At 35.3% G+C, this 14,160-nt stretch overlaps 4 protein-coding genes across 4 annotated transcripts; all 4 read left to right on the top strand.

The window, feature by feature from the left end:
• Positions 1 to 31: 31 nt before the first annotated feature.
• Positions 32 to 5,777, top strand: LOC104776465 (homeobox protein knotted-1-like 6). Its single transcript, XM_087495315.1, has 5 exons — positions 32 to 766; positions 896 to 1,018; positions 1,114 to 1,255; positions 5,010 to 5,251; positions 5,335 to 5,777. Exons 1-5 carry the CDS (start codon positions 446 to 448, stop codon positions 5,491 to 5,493), a joined length of 987 nt encoding a protein of 328 aa, XP_087351441.1. The 5' UTR covers positions 32 to 445; the 3' UTR covers positions 5,494 to 5,777.
• A 215-nt stretch (positions 5,778 to 5,992) lies between these two features.
• Positions 5,993 to 7,752, top strand: LOC104756704 (2-phytyl-1,4-beta-naphthoquinone methyltransferase, chloroplastic-like). Its single transcript, XM_010479330.3, has 8 exons — positions 5,993 to 6,186; positions 6,273 to 6,337; positions 6,436 to 6,526; positions 6,611 to 6,699; positions 6,796 to 6,929; positions 7,020 to 7,081; positions 7,161 to 7,260; positions 7,406 to 7,752. The coding sequence occupies exons 1-8, from the start codon at positions 6,040 to 6,042 to the stop codon at positions 7,504 to 7,506; spliced, it is 789 nt and encodes a 262-aa protein (XP_010477632.1). The 5' UTR covers positions 5,993 to 6,039; the 3' UTR covers positions 7,507 to 7,752.
• A 733-nt stretch (positions 7,753 to 8,485) lies between these two features.
• On the top strand, positions 8,486 to 9,309 carry LOC104756703 (pectinesterase inhibitor 1-like). The gene has a single exon (XM_010479329.3). It carries the CDS (start codon positions 8,588 to 8,590, stop codon positions 9,083 to 9,085), a length of 498 nt encoding a protein of 165 aa, XP_010477631.1. The 5' UTR covers positions 8,486 to 8,587; the 3' UTR covers positions 9,086 to 9,309.
• A 1,972-nt stretch (positions 9,310 to 11,281) lies between these two features.
• LOC104756701 (protein neprosin-like) lies at positions 11,282 to 14,145 on the top strand. Its single transcript, XM_010479327.3, has 7 exons — positions 11,282 to 11,838; positions 11,928 to 12,014; positions 12,097 to 12,306; positions 12,564 to 12,728; positions 12,881 to 12,934; positions 13,047 to 13,193; positions 13,600 to 14,145. The coding sequence occupies exons 1-7, from the start codon at positions 11,653 to 11,655 to the stop codon at positions 13,975 to 13,977; spliced, it is 1,227 nt and encodes a 408-aa protein (XP_010477629.1). The 5' UTR covers positions 11,282 to 11,652; the 3' UTR covers positions 13,978 to 14,145.
• The last annotated feature ends 15 nt before the right edge of the window (positions 14,146 to 14,160 follow it).

The raw sequence follows: 14,160 nt of genomic DNA, 5'->3' as shown, positions 1-14,160 counted from the left end.
AATACAAAACAACGTCCTCACGCTTTTAGATATTAAAAAAATAGCTAATTCTGGCATAACACAGCCCTGGACCTTTGGTAGATTTTAGTATATGTTAGGAGGGCCTTATCTACTCGAACTGTTAAGCCTGAAGCTCAATCGAGCCTTATAACATATGCCCTTTTTCGTAATTATCGTGTTTTCTCCATTCCATTAACTTTTTATTATCTTTTTTTCTTCTATCTTTTCGCAAAAAGAGAAAATAAAAATATGATCCTTGCCTCCACTCTCCTTCACCGTATCTCTCTCTCTACTACACAACAAATACTCCCATAGAAATATCGTAGAACCACAAAAGCTTAGCGGTTTCATATTCTTCTTCATCGATTCTTGATTCTTGCAGAAGAAAGATTGAATAAAGAAGACGATTTAGGTCGGTCACACCGACGATCTTTTATTATTAGTCATGGATGGAATGTACAATTTTCATTCGGCCGGTGATTACACAGATAAGGCGGTGCTGATGATGTCACCTGAGAGTCTCATGTTTCCTTCCGATTACCAAGCCTTGCTATGTTCATCCGCCGGTGAGAATCGTGTCTCTGATGTTTTCGGATCCGACGAGCTACTCTCAGCAGCCGCCTCCGCTTTGTCCTCGGAGGCTGCTTCGATCGCTCCGGAGATCCGTAGAAACGATGATAACGTTTCTCTCAGTGTTATCAAGACCAAGATCGCTTGTCATCCTTCGTATCCTCGCTTACTTCAAGCCTACATCGATTGCCAAAAGGTGATCATTAACCTCAGTTAGTAAAAAAACTAGGTTTCGCTTCTTTTCTTAAGTATAAAGATAAGATTGAGAAGCTTTGTAAACTGTCTAAAACGGTATTGATTAGTTTTATAATTTTATGGCTATCAGGTCGGAGCACCACCGGAGATAGCGTGTTTACTAGAGGAGATTCAACGGGAGAGTGATGTGTATAAGCGAGACGTTGTTCCTTTGTCTTGCTATGGAGCTGATCCTGAACTTGATGAATTCATGGTCTCTTTATATCTCTCTCTTTTTTTTCTCGATTTTTTTTTTCGGATTTTATGTTTCTTTTTTTTGTATTAAAAAGAAAAGAAAAATTAATTCAGGAAACGTACTGTGATATATTGGTGAAATACAAATCGGATCTTGCAAGGCCGTTTGATGAGGCTACGAGTTTCTTGAACAAGATTGAGATGCAGCTACGGAACCTATGTACTGGTGTGGATTCTGCCAGGAACAACGTTTCGGGTATGTCTTCGGTAATAAACCCTCTGGTTCAGTTTGATTTGGTGTTTATAGTTTTTTTTTTTTTTTTTTTGTTACTTTAATAATATAGGCTGTCCTCGATCTTTGTATCTCAATTAGACTAATAATTTACCACACCAACCCGGAGGATATTAAAATTCGTTACATAAGTTTGATTCATATGACCAATTTTCGAAAAAATGATTGGGAGGTAAATGATAGAAGAAGAACCCTAGGTTTTATGTGATAAAGCGAACTAGGAAAAAAATGATAAACCCTAGGTTTGGTGACTGAGCCACATCTTTCCATCTCCATAGTTACTTTCTTTTATGGGTTTTATGTTTGTGTCTGCTTTTCTTTTGGCCACGGTGAAATTCAGGAGAAAAGGTCTGTTTTAAGGTGTTCATTTAAATGTTTTAGAGCCAAGGGATTAGGATGGTGTTGGAGTGTGGTGGGCTTTCCTCTTCTTCTTGATGATACTAGAATTATTTTTTTTTTTTTTCTTCTTCTTGTTGATCTTTGTGCTAATCATACGTTTTTTATACTTTATATATTTTTCTCTTCTTTCTTTCTCTGTCAGAAAGAAAATGGTGTAGAAAGCAATAAACTTTTGTGGTAGAGATTCTGATTTTGACGTTTCAGAGGCTTGTTGCGTACTGAATGTTTTTTCAACTTGTTGCTTTTTTCCAGTGAAAATAAAAAAACAAATTGACAGAAAAACCTAGTCATAGCTTTTTTAACAATAAGTGTAGTTGATTTTCATGAACTTATTTTTTGCCTCACTTCTAGTTTAACAATAAGTCTTAAGTGGTCATAAGCTTTTAAAGATATATTGCTCTTGTTCACCATTATGTGTTCTTTCTGATTACAAGTTACAACCTTATTGAATTACCAGCTTCTAGGACTCCAATTTCTCCTTGATGAGATGATTAATGTTATAATTAATAAGCCAAAATTATTATTAGCAATAAATTAAGTTTGCATTATAAGTGTGAATAAATTTTACATCTATTAAAACAATACGAATGAATAAGACTTGAATTTTAATTTTTATCTAGTACTGTTACATATACTTTTATTTGTCAAATAAAAATTGAATCCTTAATACGACCTTTTTATTACGAAGAAATGTCTATTTCAAGTTCCGATGATCTGAAGAGAAACTTTTGTTGATCATCGGAAATAGTATCATTGCCAAGTGGCTGCTCTTATTTGCATGTCTTTGTTGGAGTCTTGTTGAACTTTACATGTGAGTAATAAACCAAAACTGACTCGGTTTTATGGGTTTAGAGGTGTCTAGGTTTTATTCTATGCTTTCGCATGAATGAATTGCTTAAAAAACTTGCCTTTCTTTGTGGGTTTGCTGATATTATCTCTATTGACAACAGAGTTGTTCTAAAACTAGCAAAAACATTGTGGCCATAACAAATCAACTGAGCACGTACGCTAGCTAGAAATAATACTGATAATGCTTTAGCAAATTTTTTTTATAATTAATAAACTAGTCCAAAAACCTCCACTTGATAGAAGTAGCTGTAAAGAAATGGAAACTCCATAGAATGGTGGACTTTGTTCAGCTTTGCAGAGTTTTCCCTTATCGTGGTAGATCTCAAATGCAGCTTCCACTTGTACTTTGGTAATATTGTTTATTGCGGGAAAAAAGCTGCTGATATATAAAAACATATTCTTAACTAATCGAGAGTTAGCTTAGAGAATCAGCTGGAAAAAGGTTGAAAATAGATCACTGCAGGTTTGTCCATAATGGGCGAATGTTTTATCATTAATTATTTTTAAATTTGTTCAAAGTACAACTTGCCTTTTTGAATGATCTCATCTTGTATTTTCTTTTATTGGTTGTGAGCTTTAAACCATCTTTTTTCTTTCTGATTAGAGTTTCTTTCACCTGAATGAATCTTAAACTAATAATAAAAAATGAGCTAACAATTGTTAGACAAGAATCACATGGGATATGATGTGTGATCTACTAGTTTCTCAGCTCAATCACATGCTATGGTTTCTTTCGTGTTAATCTGCTTTAGTAATACAATACTTCCACCCAAGTTGATCGTATAGATTGTTATTTTCTTGATTCCTGTGAATTAGCTTCTTTGAATTAGCTGAACACATTCTTTTCTTCTAATGTTTAGTTAATATAATCAGCATTAGGATGGTTACATGTTGACTTTTTTAGTCAACCATGATTCTTTGTCTGAGCCAATTCTCCCAGATTTCTATCTTCTAAGTTATGCTGCATGCAACCTCGAAGATGTTTGGTATATTTGATCTAGAAGACAAGAATATAGCAATGAGAAGAATAAGTACATAGTGCTGCATGATAAGCTTCAATTAGAGGTCCTTTTGGTTTTTGTTATAAAGTAAAAGGTGTCACATGGACTCCCGCGGATTCCGCTAGCGACCCTACCAACTTTTTCTCTCCTAAGATTTTAATTTTGATTTGGTTAAAACTTAAAAGAAAGAAAGAAAAAAAAGGGAGACATAGGGTTCTCTACACACCACAATCAAATCATCTATAAGACTGTGACTATGCTTCTATATCTTTCTCAACTCTTTTGCATATAGTGGTTGCCATGCCCTCTTGTTGCGTTGTTCCCTTGGTGGGTCGTATTGTGTCTCTTTGCGGCACGCTACTTGCACGTGTCTACTTGCATGTTACCTTCTTCGGTCAACCCTGGTATTTTCCAAGCAGTCAATGCATAGCTGAAAATGTAATAATATAACCCCAAAAGCATACAAACTATCGTTTTTAACCCATTAAACTATTAACCTAACGACGCATATCAGCATATATGTAATGTGTATACAGTGTCAACGTAATAGGTTCTCTGATATGGATCAACTCATGATGTGGCCTGTTTGATCTCTTTAGTGAGGTGTGGATTTAATTTTAAAGATTGTAGCCATCTCTATTTCCTTTATGATTGTTCCATGGCTGTTGTAGAGATCTCTGACTTTCTTATACGTGTATTAAAAGTAACTGACTAGCATTGTGTGTATATATTGTGTAGTCCACTATTTTTGTATGACTGACTAGATCTTTTTAATTTGGACTAACCATGGATGCTTGGTCCGACTATAATTTCTGTCACATAGTCAAAACTATTGTAAAATCAGGTAATGTTCTTGAATCATCTTTGGGTTGAGTTTTTGGTGTCAGAGAAGCTGAGTAAGTGGGTCAGTATAGTCGTTGGGGCATATATATAAATGTGCAATTCATTTAAGAAAGAGAGAGAGAGAGTGAAAAGGAAATTTGGGTTTTGGGGTGTTGCGGAGAACATAAATGTTAGGTGTAGCGTTATTTCCGGGGGTTCACACAAACCTCTAATGTGATATTCACAGGTGTCGTAGTCATATTGGGTAATGAGTAGGCCAAGGGAGGGGTATGTCTCCTCATGGGGACAAGACTATTAGTCCTCTCCTGACAAATGACAATGGAGGTAACTATTCACTGCGGCGGTTTTTTGACTGCTGCACTCAATCGTGTGCGTCCTCGATATTCTCTCCCCTTCCCTATCCTTCTCCTTTCCCATTTCTGCCCCTCTCTCTCCTCTTTAGCCACTTAGCCGTTTAGCCGAGAAAGCCAACTTTTCATTATAGTGTACTGTTTCCTTCCTTTTTTACTTGTTATATATAATAAACCATTCTCTTGGCTGTTTCTCCACGTGCATATGATGATGACATATGTTAAGGCTTAAATTAAAAAAGTTACTGATTTGTTTGTTAATTTTGTGTGTAACAGAGGATGGTGCAATATCATCAGACGAGGAACTGAGTGGAGGTGACCATGAGGTAGCGGAGGATGGGAAACAAAGATGCGAGGACCGTGATCTCAAGGATAGGTTGCTACGCAAATTTGGAAGCCGTATAAGTTCTCTAAAGCTGGAGTTCTCAAAGAAGAAGAAGAAAGGAAAGCTACCTAGAGAAGCAAGACAAGCTCTTCTTGATTGGTGGAATCTCCATTATAAATGGCCTTACCCTACTGTAAGCAAATAAAACACTTTATCTTAATATCTAACCATTACACTTACATCTTTACATGGGTGATATGAATGTACATGTACCAGGAAGGAGATAAGATAGCTTTAGCTGATGCAACGGGGTTAGACCAGAAACAAATCAACAATTGGTTTATAAACCAAAGGAAACGCCATTGGAAGCCGTCAGAGAATATGCCTTTCGCTATGATGGATGATTCTAGTTGCTCATTCTTCACCGAGGAATGAATTTATTTTATGGGGGTTATCATCATTTATTAACCTTAAAATTTAAAGATGGGGTGTATTTGAAAAAATGTATAATTCTCTCTTTGCTTTGCCGACAAAAAAAAAAAAAAAAAAAAAAAAAAAAAAAAAAAAAAGGAAAGAGTGAAGCATGCACGAGAGACATGAATGGAATGCAATATTAACACTCAGTCACATGTAGGAAGAAACATGGGGGACAAGTCAAAAAAAAAATGCTTTGTAACTATTATTATCAGTGAATAAAAAAAAATAACTTCTTTGGTCTCTTCCTAATGTTTTATAACATTATATTTTACATTGTTTGTTACTTGTGTAAATAACACTCATTCGATCTACCAAAAATAAGTCAGTAACTGGAAAGTCTGGAACCTTGTGGCCATGACCATCTTTTTTTTCAGTTTCGCGGGTGGGTCTTAAATTAATCTTATTGGGCCTTAAAGCGGCCCATTAATAAACTGAAACAAGATTTTTAACCCAATCCGAGTAATCGGAACCAAAACCACATGATCGTTAATCAACGGCCAAGAAATGACGGCTCTACTTCGTATCGTCTCTCCGGTGACCTTCACCGGCGGTAACCTCCCGGATAATTCCCGTTCTCGGCGGGGAACGGTGGTGAAATGCTCGAACGAACGCCGAGTTCTATTCAACCGCATTGCTCCAGTTTACGATAACGTTTGAATCAATCCCTTCCTTTGGTCTTATCTCCTTCTCATCTTTAAGCTTTTCAAAATCATTTTGTTCTCATATGGGTTTTGTAGTTGAATGATCTCTTAAGCTTAGGCCAGCATCGAATTTGGAAGAACATGGCTGTCTCATGGAGTGGGTGAGAGTCTTATCTTAGTAGTATATCTCTTTTTGTCTATGTGTTCTGTGTTTTAATTACTCTTCTCTAATTTTGGGTTGGTTTAATTTGAAAATTAGGGCGAAAACAGGAAATAACGTTCTTGATTTGTGTTGTGGAAGTGGTGATTTAGCGTTTCTCTTGTCTGAGAAAGTTGGTTCAACTGGCAAGGTTTGTGTTTCTTGCTATGTCTTATTTGTGTTCTTGAAATTGAAATGTGGATTTGTTTTAAAGACTTGGTAATATTTATTATAGGTGATGGGTTTGGATTTCTCATGTGAACAACTAGCAGTTGCAGCAACTAGACAGAATCTTAAAGCAAGGTCTTGTTACAAGTGTATAGAGTGAGCACTGGTAAAATCATGCTTGTTGTTTCTGTTCTAACATCTCTCGATGAAAGACTCAAAAAACTGAAATACGTTTTCAATGGTGTTGATTAGGTGGATGGAAGGTGATGCTCTTGAGTTACCATTTGGTGATTGTGAATTTGATGCTATTACAATGGGTTATGGTCTTAGAAACGTTGTTGATAGAGATAGAGCTATGAAAGAGATGTATCGGGTTCTGAAACCAGGTCTGTGTTTTTTTTTTTTCTTTGTATATTTGACTTTTTTAGCAAAGGTTTTTGCGGTATGCTTAGTTGTTGTCTCCTGTTGGTTTTCAGGTTCAAGAGTGTCCATACTTGATTTCAATAAGAGCAACCAATCCGTTACTACTTTTATGCAGGTGCTTGTTTTTACTATACAGACTGTGATGTGTGATTTTGCTAGTTATATTTTTTGAGGAAATAATTTGGTTTTGTTAGGATTGGATGATTGACAATGTAGTTGTCCCTGTGGCTACTGTTTATGGTCTTTCAAAGGAGTATGAATATCTGAAATCTTCAATCAACGGGTACCTAACAGGTTCGTTCTCTGTTGATACCATATATGCTTTTTCCATTACACGGCACAGCTGCTATTCTATTGTCCAGATCAAAACTTGAAAGGCTTATACTCTATCTATCGTGTTTTGATTAGCTGATTGGAATGTGAAAATGTCCTTTTGTAGGAGAAGAGCTAGAGACTCTTGCTCTAGAAGCTGGCTTCTCAAGTGCTCGTCATTATGAGATAAGCGGTGGTTTTATGGGGAATTTGGTCGCTGAGAGGTAACGTCCGACCAACAACAGATAGATTTACACTATCTTTATCTGGATTTTTATAAGAAAAGAGAAACGCTTTGCGTTAGGATGATGCAGATTGATCTATTAAATGTTGAGGAATTGTTTTTATATCTGTATAACTTACTTCTGTGATCAAACTGTCAATGTAATCTGTTTCTGGTACACTACACTCTTAGCGATCCCAACGATGATTGTGAATCTTTTCTCCCAGTTTAAGCATTTTTGCCTCTGTTTATTTCTGCCTAGAGTAAAAAGATTTCAATATGATCAACAAATCTGATCCATTATTCGTCTAGTTTGGTTCTGTTCACTTGATTCGATTACATGATGTTCAGAACAAATACCATAAACTTTCAAATATGTTAGATTAAGTATTAAGAATAAAAATAAAGCCTCTGATTTTTTATAGTCTAGCATACATCTTAATAGATGATTAATCGGGCATGAAGCTTCATAATAGCTTCTTGGAACATATCACGTTTTCAGAAGTAAAATTAGGTCCCGGCATCTTCAATTTTGACACAAACATTGAAATTTAATGACATAAACTATATCAAAAGTACACTAAGTAGTAAGTAGGTTATCTGTTATACTGTCAAGTAATTAAGTCTTCGCATCTTCAAATATTTTACTATTGAATAATTCTTTGTTTGATCCAATAAGATCCATCTTTTATCTTATCAATTACCACTTGGTTAAAAGTAAAACTAGAAATATTAGATCAGCTGGACGTAATACTTTCACCAATCTAGAATTACCCACCAAAACAGAACAACAAAATAAGTTCAAACACAAAAACAAAAAATATTAACGAGAAAACGATAACCCACTATAATACCTAATTAACAAACATACCAAAATAGTTATGTCCGGTCTAATTCACCGGTGGCAAATTAGTCAGCAACTTACTAAATATAACCATTTTATTGCATCAGCATATATAAAACTCATGACCTCCCTCCTCCTAATCAAAAACTATCCACCCATCCGGTGTTTCAAATCACAAACACAAGAACGTATATATTATACACACAATATATATACGTTTCCGTGTACATACTACATATACGATGTCTATCAATCCCTGTATGACAATCGTCGGGACGATCTTTGTCCTTATCGCCACTTCAAGCCAAAGCGTGGCATCGTTGGGGCTTCCTCTCGTCGACCCATGCACGGTGTCGGATTTCCCAGCATTGTGCAGAGGCACAATCAAGGGTCAAACGAATGTGAACGCAGCAACGGACGTGGCCATTAGAGAGTTGATGAAGCGTACGAGGCAAGCCAAAACAATCGCCGAGAAAGAGCTGAAACGCGATGGAGGAGTCGCGACTTGTTTGTCAAACTTCAATAGCGCGTTTGATAATTTGGACAAGGCCCTTAAGAACATTAAGGAGAATGATGGTTTTAGCCTTAACATTAACCTTAGCGCCGCGTTGACGGACTATGATTCTTGCAGCGATGCGATGAAGGAGACTCGGGAGGTTAATGTTGTTTACAAATCCGCAGGAGTTTTGTACCAAATGGCTGATAATTGCTTGGCGCTATCAACCCTCGTTAAACTATGATAAAAGAATTTGGGGATTTCGAAGAAGAAAAATATGCTAATGTTTTTATGGGTTTATTTCTTTGTTATTTTGCTTCTTTAATTTGATTAAGTTCACTTTTTTAAAAAAAGAACAAGGAAAAAAAATAAAAAAAGAGGAAGATCATGTGTGTGTGTATGTATCTAGTTTGTAATTTGGACAACGGGTTCTAGTTTCAAACATGTCAATATCTGTTCATGTCTTAATTGTTTTAATTCGCAATGTTGCGTAGTTAGATACTTAGATTTACGTACTTCTCTTTTTTATCTCTTTGTATTTGAGGTTCTGATTCTGTAGGTTTATTTGGGGTGGAAGTAAGCATTTTCAACCTTCGGCATTGTAAAAGTTGTATCCAATTAATAGGTTTTCTTAATTTGGAGGAAGGAGATCGTGTATTCAAAAATCCTCAAAATGGTAGATATCGCAAGTTCAATGTTGTAATCTTGAAATATTAAGTACACTACGTGTATTTTTTTTTTAAATCTGTGCAGCCTGTAATATTTTTTTAATGGTTACATCAATGGACAACTCACAATAGGTATCCATGATGATGTACCCTAAACAAAGTTCATGCATGGTCCGAACATTAACGTCCAACCTTTCACGCCGCTTTTATAAATCATGTCTCATCATATCACAGTTAATAACTCCAACGCCGAATCGTACTTTGTTTCAGACTGTATACACAAAACACAATAGTCCTTAATGATCGTAATTAACTAAGACTCACTGGTATGGAACGAGATAAATTTGGAAAAAGCTGAGCTCTCGAGGTTGCTTTACAGACACGATCATTGCTCTTACATCAAACTGTTTCCATTCTCCTTTTGTTAGCTTTAATGTTCATCTTTAATTTTCTTCGCCTTTTTCTTTCTCTCTCACTATCCATTAATTATTAAAATGTTAGATTTTGTTGCATAGTTTATATTCCAAATCAAGTTGAAGGCAATGCTAAGTATAAAATAGTCGTCGTCTGGTCAACTTTGCTCTGTAACTTTTTTTGTGTGTGTTTTTTTTTTGTAAATTAAAGAGGAGATTAATGAGAAATAACAAAAACATGATTGGTAGGAACATTCATAATTCACACAGCCAATCATGTTTTTCTCAAAAAATGAAATTTAATATTGAATAGAAATCCAAAGGCAACATTACATTTTTGCATGCTTTGGGGCTCAATCATTCCCTCGATTTTAAAGACTGGACAATATCATTCGGGCAAATAACACTCTCGAGGTCCATATATTCCACACTTTGTACTTGACTAATTTTATTATGAACGATTCTTCTAACCAAATTATATAAATTAGTGAATTCTAAAAACTTAAGGTGACTAAGTATGTACGTAGTAAAAACTGGTCCACAGTTTGACCAACATGATAATCAAACCACTTTGATTTTATTTGTTTGCCAAATGGAAATATCCAAGTGGACGATCACTTCCATATATAGATGATGACTCTGAGCCATATCTATTAGCTATGCATCTCAAGTAGTACTATGCTTAACCAAACTTATCTATCTTTTTGTGTTATATATTGAATATACTCAAATTGGCCTTATCGTTTAAATATTTAGCAAATGGATAATTATATTTAAAAATTTTGGGTTTAAATAATGTTTAATTTTTGTCCAAAAAAAATAATAATAATAATAATAATAATGTTTAACGAACGTGCTCTTGGAGTTTAGATGTTGGAGCGTATAAGTACTTCATGCATGTATCCTTGCAGGTGTGTTTAGTCACATGAAAATTCATGCTTTGCAAATCATTGTGCCCAATTGCTGTGAGATTTATGGGAAAATTATATTACACTTAAATAAATTTTGGGACAAAAGACAATGTACCCTTTGTTATATTCAAGAGAAATCGAACAACTCATAGTCTCATACGTACCAAAATTAATTTGACAAAATGTTAACCAACTGGGACTTTTAGTTTTCTTTGACACGATGGATATTCAAAGATGTGGAAAGTGGAAACATAACGTAAAGTTTGAGAATAGCTGAGGAAATCAAGATTTAAAGTTTTCAACTTTCATCTTTCAAACCAAATCTAAGTTTTACCACAAAAAAAAAAAAAAAAAAACGTTTTCACATAACGATAAAGCTGCATCAAAATCTCTTCTCTTCTTTTCATCATTTAATATAAAATATCCCCCAAATCCCTTATAAATAAATAGTACTATTAAACACCATTCCATGATTTCATCACTTGCCAGTATTTATATCACCTTATGTGTAAACCCACATGCTCCAAACCATTCTCAATACTATAATTCATTTATTTTTGAGCTAGGGGTGAGTTGATTCATTTTTTTCTGGATCTTTGGGTTTTGGGGGTCTAGGTTTTCTTAGAGAAGTGACTTATGTCTTTAATGGGTTTGTTGAAAGATGTGTCAGTGACATGAAGAAGACGAACAACAACAACAAGCTTGCAATAAATGTTTTCCTTTCATCTTCATTACACAACACCACATAAGACAGTGTTTTAATACTCTTCTGAAAAGTCAATCCGTGAAGAAAAAAGAGGAGATTCATCAGCCATTGCAATGTCGTCTTCTTGCTTGATGATCTTTACTTTCATTTTCTTACTCTGTCTCTTATCCTCCTCTGCTTCTCCACCGAATTCGACATCCGAAACTGTCACTCTCCGGCCACAAAGAGAGATTCAGAAGCTGGAAATCATCAGAAAACATCTCCAAAAGATTAATAAACCAGCCATCAAGACCATTGAGGTATTAATCCAAACTCTATATTTACACTGTTTTATTTCTTCTATATATATATCTAAGTAAAGTTATTAATGTTCTTGTGATGTTTACAGAGCTCAGATGGAGATACGATAGATTGTGTCCCATCTCATCACCAGCCTGCTTTTGATCATCCTTTGTTACAGGGACAAAGACCAGTGGTACTCACATTTTCTTTATTTTCTCATAATTTTTTGGTTTTCTTTCTCAAAAAGTCTCTAAAGTTTACTGAACATGTTTTAGGATCCACCGGAGATGCCCATAGGGTATAGCCAAGAAAATGAATCCCATGAAAATTTCCAGCTTTGGAGCTTATCCGGTGAGTCTTGTCCGGAAGGTACGATTCCGATCAGAAGAACGACGGAACAAGACATGTTAAGAGCAAGTTCAGTCCGTAGATTTGGTCGGAAAATAAGGCGCGTGAGAAGGGATTCGAGTAGTAACGGCCACGAGGTACGTATCATTATGTTAATTAACTTTATCATAAAGTCAGACGTTTATATACTTTTCTTAATTAATGTTTTTTATTTATACAAATAATACCAAAAACCACCTTTCTCGCAAATCTTTGCAATTCTATAAACAGAATTTTACTTGTCAGAGTGAATATTATTCTTTCCTCAATTCGATAGAGAATTTTTATAAAAAATTGAAAGATTACAAATTATACTAATACTTTTAGCATTATGGAAATAAAAAAAAATTTGTAGCATGCGGTTGGATACGTATCGGGAAGTCAATACTACGGAGCAAAAGCAAGTATAAACGTATGGACGCCACGTGTCACAAGTCAATACGAGTTTAGTCTATCTCAGATTTGGGTCATCGCCGGTTCTTTCGCCGACGATCTTAATACCATCGAAGCTGGTTGGCAGGCACGTGCCATCATCCATCACCTCCTCTCTCTTATTATTATTTTTTTTAGACATTTAATTTTGGTATTACTGTTTTATTGTAATGTTATTTGTATCTCTTGTATTCACTATAGATAAATGTTTCTAAATTTGATATTGATTTTGTATGACAGATTAGCCCGGAGCTATACGGAGACACTAACCCAAGATTCTTCACCTATTGGACGGTATAAATATTTTCATCCTAGTTCAAAACTTTATTTTTATCTTTTAGTTAAAAGCGTTTTCTTTTCTCTACTCTACAAATTATTGAAATTATACATATTTGTTTTCTTGCAGTCGGATGCCTACCAGGCAACAGGATGCTATAACCTCTTGTGTTCTGGTTTTGTTCAAACGAACAGTAGAATCGCGATTGGAGCAGCGATTTCCCCCGTTTCGTCGTATAAAGGCGGACAATTCGATATAAGTTTATTGATATGGAAGGTAATTATCCTCATCAATACATCAAACTGATTTAATGTTATCCCATACGTTAGTAAACTTATACTACTATTTCTCTTCATTTATAATTTTGTATAACCAATTGCTTAAGTTTACGTTATATCTTTTATCTAGATTCTAATCTCATTTGGTGGGGGCACAAAGAAGGCCTTTAACTTGAGTTTTGAGCACTCAAGTGCCTACCAAATAATTATTGCACGTCATACTAATTTCATAGAATTGTCTCTTAACAATTTAAATCAAATTTAGTGTCTCCCTTAAACCATACGACTACCCTTGATTATAACCATGCACATGGCTTATCTATTAAATGCTTTACACGGTCAACACAGCTCACTCAACTTTTTACATGTATATATATTTAAGAATTTCATTTTTGATAATTTAGGACCCAAAGCATGGACACTGGTGGCTTCAATTTGGATCGGGTACACTAGTTGGATATTGGCCTGTATCGTTGTTCACACACCTGAGAGAGCATGGGAACATGGTCCAGTTTGGTGGCGAGATTGTGAACACACGACCTGGTGGTTCACATACTACGACTCAAATGGGTAGTGGCCATTTTGCCGGTGAAGGTTTTGGAAAAGCGTCTTACTTTAGAAATCTTCAAATGGTAGATTGGGACAATACTCTTATTCCGATATCTAATCTTAAAGTTCTTGCGGATCATCCGAACTGTTATGACATAAGAGGAGGAGTAAACCGGGTTTGGGGTAACTATTTTTACTACGGAGGACCGGGTAAAAACTCGAAATGTCCATAGAGGCGGATAAAAAGTCAAATTAGTGTTTTTGAGCATACGTAGATGAGATTTTTTGGCATTGAGGGCTCAGGACAAAGATCCGGAGACAATGTATCGATTGATTAATATGATATCAAATGTGTAAATTTATAATATGAAATATTTAATTGGGGTTATAATTTTTTCCTACGTCTGTCTGTGTCT

Source organism: Camelina sativa, chromosome 17, assembly GCF_030686135.1.
Source record: "Camelina sativa cultivar CO46 ecotype springtype chromosome 17, ASM3068613v1".
Classification (NCBI taxonomy): domain Eukaryota; kingdom Viridiplantae; phylum Streptophyta; class Magnoliopsida; order Brassicales; family Brassicaceae; genus Camelina; species Camelina sativa.
The sequence above is the reverse complement of the archived record's forward strand: the minus strand, read 5'-3'. Positions and strand labels throughout refer to the sequence as shown.